This window comes from Budorcas taxicolor, chromosome 15, assembly GCF_023091745.1.
Source record: "Budorcas taxicolor isolate Tak-1 chromosome 15, Takin1.1, whole genome shotgun sequence".
NCBI classification, from domain to species: Eukaryota; Metazoa; Chordata; class Mammalia; order Artiodactyla; family Bovidae; genus Budorcas; species Budorcas taxicolor.
Window position 1 is genome coordinate 33,068,723 of NC_068924.1, and position 4,218 is coordinate 33,072,940.

At 55.9% G+C, this 4,218-nt stretch overlaps 1 protein-coding gene across 1 annotated transcript; it reads right to left on the minus strand.

Annotated features, from left to right (window-relative positions):
• Positions 1–323: 323 nt before the first annotated feature.
• BSX (brain specific homeobox) lies at positions 324–3,999 on the minus strand. Its single transcript, XM_052653376.1, has 3 exons — positions 3,738–3,999; positions 1,582–1,778; positions 324–563 (listed from the first exon to the last, which is right to left on the minus strand). The coding sequence occupies exons 1-3, from the start codon at positions 3,997–3,999 to the stop codon at positions 324–326; spliced, it is 699 nt and encodes a 232-aa protein (XP_052509336.1).
• Positions 4,000–4,218: the final 219 nt, after the last annotated feature.

Here is a 4,218-nt window from a genome sequence, read left to right on the forward strand (position 1 = left end):
GGGGAAAGGTGGCTGAGGGCGAGGGCCGGGGCGGGGGTCTGCAGTCGCGGCAGGGAAGAGGTTCCCGCACCAAATTAGGGCGCCGAGAGCCCAGGCTCCCGTGGGCGCTGCCGAAGGCGCGGGACGCGCGGAAGAGCGAAGCAGGCGCACTCTCGCCCCGGCGGCGCGGGCTTGGCGGGCGGGTGGGCGGGGTAGGGGGCGGGAGGCCGGGCTCACCGGCCCGCACCGGTTGGAGGGTTAACAGGTGTGCAGCGTTTGGGTTTCCGAAGCCGATCTCCCAGGCCCGCCCCGCCGCGTCCTCCCCGCCTCTCCAGCCCCGCGGCTCAGAGCACGTGCGGCCCTGAGCCCAGCTCCCCCTCGTCCCCAATGTCCACCTCGTCCTCCGGCTCCGTCAGCACGAAGGAGCTGGCAGGCAGGCCCAGCCGAGCCTCGGCGGGTGCGGCCTCGGGGCCGCGGGGGCTGCCCTCGGGGCTCTCGGGCCCATCAGGCGCTTTGGGTTCGTCTTGACTTTTCCTCAGCTGCTTTTTATGCTTCATCCGGCGGTTCTGGAACCACGTTTTCACCTGATTCCGGGGAGAAAGAAAGAAAAGCATGTCATTCCTTCAGACTCAGCGAAGATAAAAGCGATTGCTGGGGTTTAAGAAAATAGACCTCAACCCACTGACGAATTATCCAGAAGCTGTTGACTGTCTCGCCCTTGGGTTAGGTCACACCTGCACGGCTCACAAGTTGTCGTCTTAGCTTGAATGGGAACCAGATATCCTAGGGCTCTCAGAAGTAATAGCCCCAAAATAACAACGAGGCTCAATATGGTGTGCTTAGTACATACTAATACTGCTATTAATTAGAACCTCTAACAGTAAGTGCTGCATGGGTGAGCTTCCTTTCCTTTCCACTTACTTTCTCTGACTGTGACATCTAAATACCTGTTCCAGCAAGACTCCTGGACAGGAAGAGCAGAGAAGCAGACTCACTGCTTCTCATCAGAGAGAAAGTCACTGGGGCCTGGCAGGCCTGCGCCTTCACAGCAAGTTGGGTTTCAGAAAATAGAGAGGGAGTGGAGCCAGGCGTTTTGGGGTTGCAGGTGAAAAGCGTCTGGACGAAAATGAAAACAATTCTCCCACTCAGGACAGGGAAATAGGAAGAAGGCTCATATTTGTGCATGTGTGTGAGAGTGTGTTAGGGAGAGGGTGGGTATGAAGACTTGCGGCTGTGAGAAACATTAAGGGGGGGAAAAAACCCTTATGTGGACTTATCTCGGGTCAAGAATCCTCTTTATTTCTTACTGATTTGCCTCTGACCCGGGCTACTGCCCTGATGGCAAAGGAGTGGGGGAAAGCGCAGAAATGGTAGTCCTCAAACAGGACGTGATCATCGGAATCATTCGAGGGGGTTTTCCTCCGCGTCCGGAACCCGCTCGAGAGATTTTGCTTCAGTGACTCAGACAAGCGATTGGAAGTGTCGGTAGTCTTCCTACGGGTCTTTGGAGAAGTCTAGAATCAAGGGGGAACTCTGCGGCCCGTCCAGAGGCGTTAGGGAGAGGAGCGAGCGGAGAAGGGGCCTCCCCCTCCTCCAGCCCACCTGCGTCTCCGACAGGCTGAGGGCCGTGGCCAGCTCCACCCGCTCCGGCGTGGACAGGTAGCGCTGGATCTCGAATCTCTTCTCCAGGCCCGAGAGCTGCGAGTCCGAGAAAACTGTGCGAGCTTTGCGGCGGCGGCAGTGCTTCCCCGGCAGCTCCGGGTGCTGGGGGTGCGGGAACAGCGCGGGGACCGGCACCCCTGCGGAGAGAAGAGCGGTCAAGTGGGCAGAGAGCGCCCCTCGCCCGACTCCCACCGTAGTTCCCCGGCAGCCCCTCCGCCTCGCGCCCCCACTGGTCCCGCCCCTTTCCCCCAAAGCTTCTCCTAGGAATCGCAGGGCAGAGGGGAACAAATTGCAAGAATAGCGCTTGGAGATCTTTATCAGAAAGGCCATTTATAAATACAAACAGTAAACAGTAAGTAAAACGGAAAAGAAAATTATCAAATAGATCCGGAGGCCTTTGAAAATGTCCTCTTGGAGAAAAACTTCTGGCGGCGCCTACCAAAATATTCTTGCAAACGTCGAGTGGTCCAGCAGCTATTCCTCCCCACCCGCCCCCACCCGATACTTCCAGTCTTCTCTGGACACTCAGTGACAATCAGTGATGTCCTGGGACTGATGGAAGCAGTGAATGTGATCCTGCTTCACAACCTTACTTAAAAAGCACCTTTCTCTTCACTGAGCCGCCCCGGTTCTCCCCGCCTGCAACCAAAGGGAATAGACCAACAGTCAGATGCAAGTGAAGCTCCTGAGCGAAAACGGAGGGGTAATTTCCGTCTCGCTCGTTTCCTGTCAGTTTCGGGGAAGCGCTGGGGACCCCGCTCACTGATCTGGTTCTCATTCTTTTTCTTGTTCTTTCCCTCCAACCCCACGCAGAAGGATTGAAGCGCCTTGCCTCGGGAGACTTCTCGAGTCTTTCCTGACCCTCGCAGGCTTTACCTTTTCTGAGACGCGCCAAGCTTACCAGCCGCCACAGACATCAATATCGACTGACTCCACAGAGAAAAGCAGAAACAGAAAACAGGTAATTCCTGTATCTCGGGCTTTGTCCACTATTTGCTGTTTGCGGGGAACATGGGTGCAGCGCTAAAGAGCTGTCTCTGGCCCGTGGTGAAGCCAAAACCAAAAGGCGAGCTCGGACACAAGTTTTATAATTGCCCCTCCAACCCAGTGCCCCTGTCTGGGTTTTACCGCTTCACAAACGCTTTAACTTTTGTCGTGGATTCCAGCGCCCACATTTCACAGACTGTCTCCTGTCTTTCCAGACCCCACCCCGACCGGGACTGTTTTTCCCGCTACGCCCTGCATCTGGACTCAACGAATCACTCTATTCCGGCTGTAATGAAGAGGCCGGAAAAGAAAGTGTGAGTGTGGCCTTTCAGAGAGAGGCAGAAAAAAAACTGGGTATTTCCCCCACATATCCCTGTCCCAGCCAGACTTTGCTGGCCTCTGATCTTTGCCATGCCTCGGAAATCGAATTACTTTGGCTGGGGCTCCAGAGACGCCAGCAACTGGGGCTGGGGAGGGCAGCTCAGCCCAAGACTGTGAATTAAATGATGGATGTTGGAAGTGAAGAGGGTTAACGAACAGCCTCCTCTCTTTTTTATTACCTTTTCTCCCTTATTCAGGCCAGTCCAAACCTTCAGTCCTTACAATATCCCAAACCCTCCTTTACTTCTAAACCCCTGAAGTATCTGCGAATGCTCAGCACCTGGAAGGAGAGAGCTGGCCCCACTGAAGCTTTTTGAGCTTCTGGGCTGAAAAGTTGAGTTCCCTTCCATGGGGTGGGATAGTCAGGGGTCCCCCTCAGAGTGAAAGAGATAGCGATGGGGACAGAGATGCACCAAAGTGACCAAAACCAAGAAAAAGGAAACTGAACATTGCGCATCAAGAGTATCACCTAAACCTACAGCCACTTCTTGGCGAGGCATGTGTCCTTCGTTATAAAAAGTGCAGAGTTACCACCCTGCCTTGGCATGCCTCAAGGGAGCTCCCTGTGTTCTCAGCTATATCCCCAACATTCTTCCCCTGTCACTTAGAGAAGGAGGCCGCCAAGCCAGGCCCAGGCAGCTCTGGCCTTTCCTCCGCTCCACCACAGGCTCAGAGTCTGCTGGAAGACCTGTTCTTGCTCCCCATTCCTTGAGACCCCTGTTACTTACCCGAGGTGGTGAGGAAATAAGGGTGGTGGTGGTCTCCCTTATGTAGTGGGTGATGGGGATGAGGAGCCAGGAGAGTGGGTGTGGGCATGAGTGGGTAGCCATAGTCTAGCAGAGGCACCCGGGAGGCCAGAGTGCTGGTGAAATGGTCAGGGGCCACCTCCCTCAGCGGCTTGGGCTTGTGTAGCAGGATATCCTCGATGAAGAAGGACGTGGGCCTCTGAGATGACGCCGGGTGTAGAGGGGAGGTGAAGTTGAGATTCATCTTGAACCGAGCGCCTGCCACAGGGCGAGGGCCGGGGACGAAGTGTAGGAAGCAGGCGGCGTCTCACCTCGCCTGGTCGAGAGCCAACCACCCTGATGCTCTCTTCTCGGCCTTGGGCTACCCCGGGAGCTGGAGAGGCGAGAAGATAAGCTCCTGGGTAGATTGGGTCTACGTGTAGGAGAATTGGCAGCTTGGAGAGGGGAGCCGGGAGAGCCAATG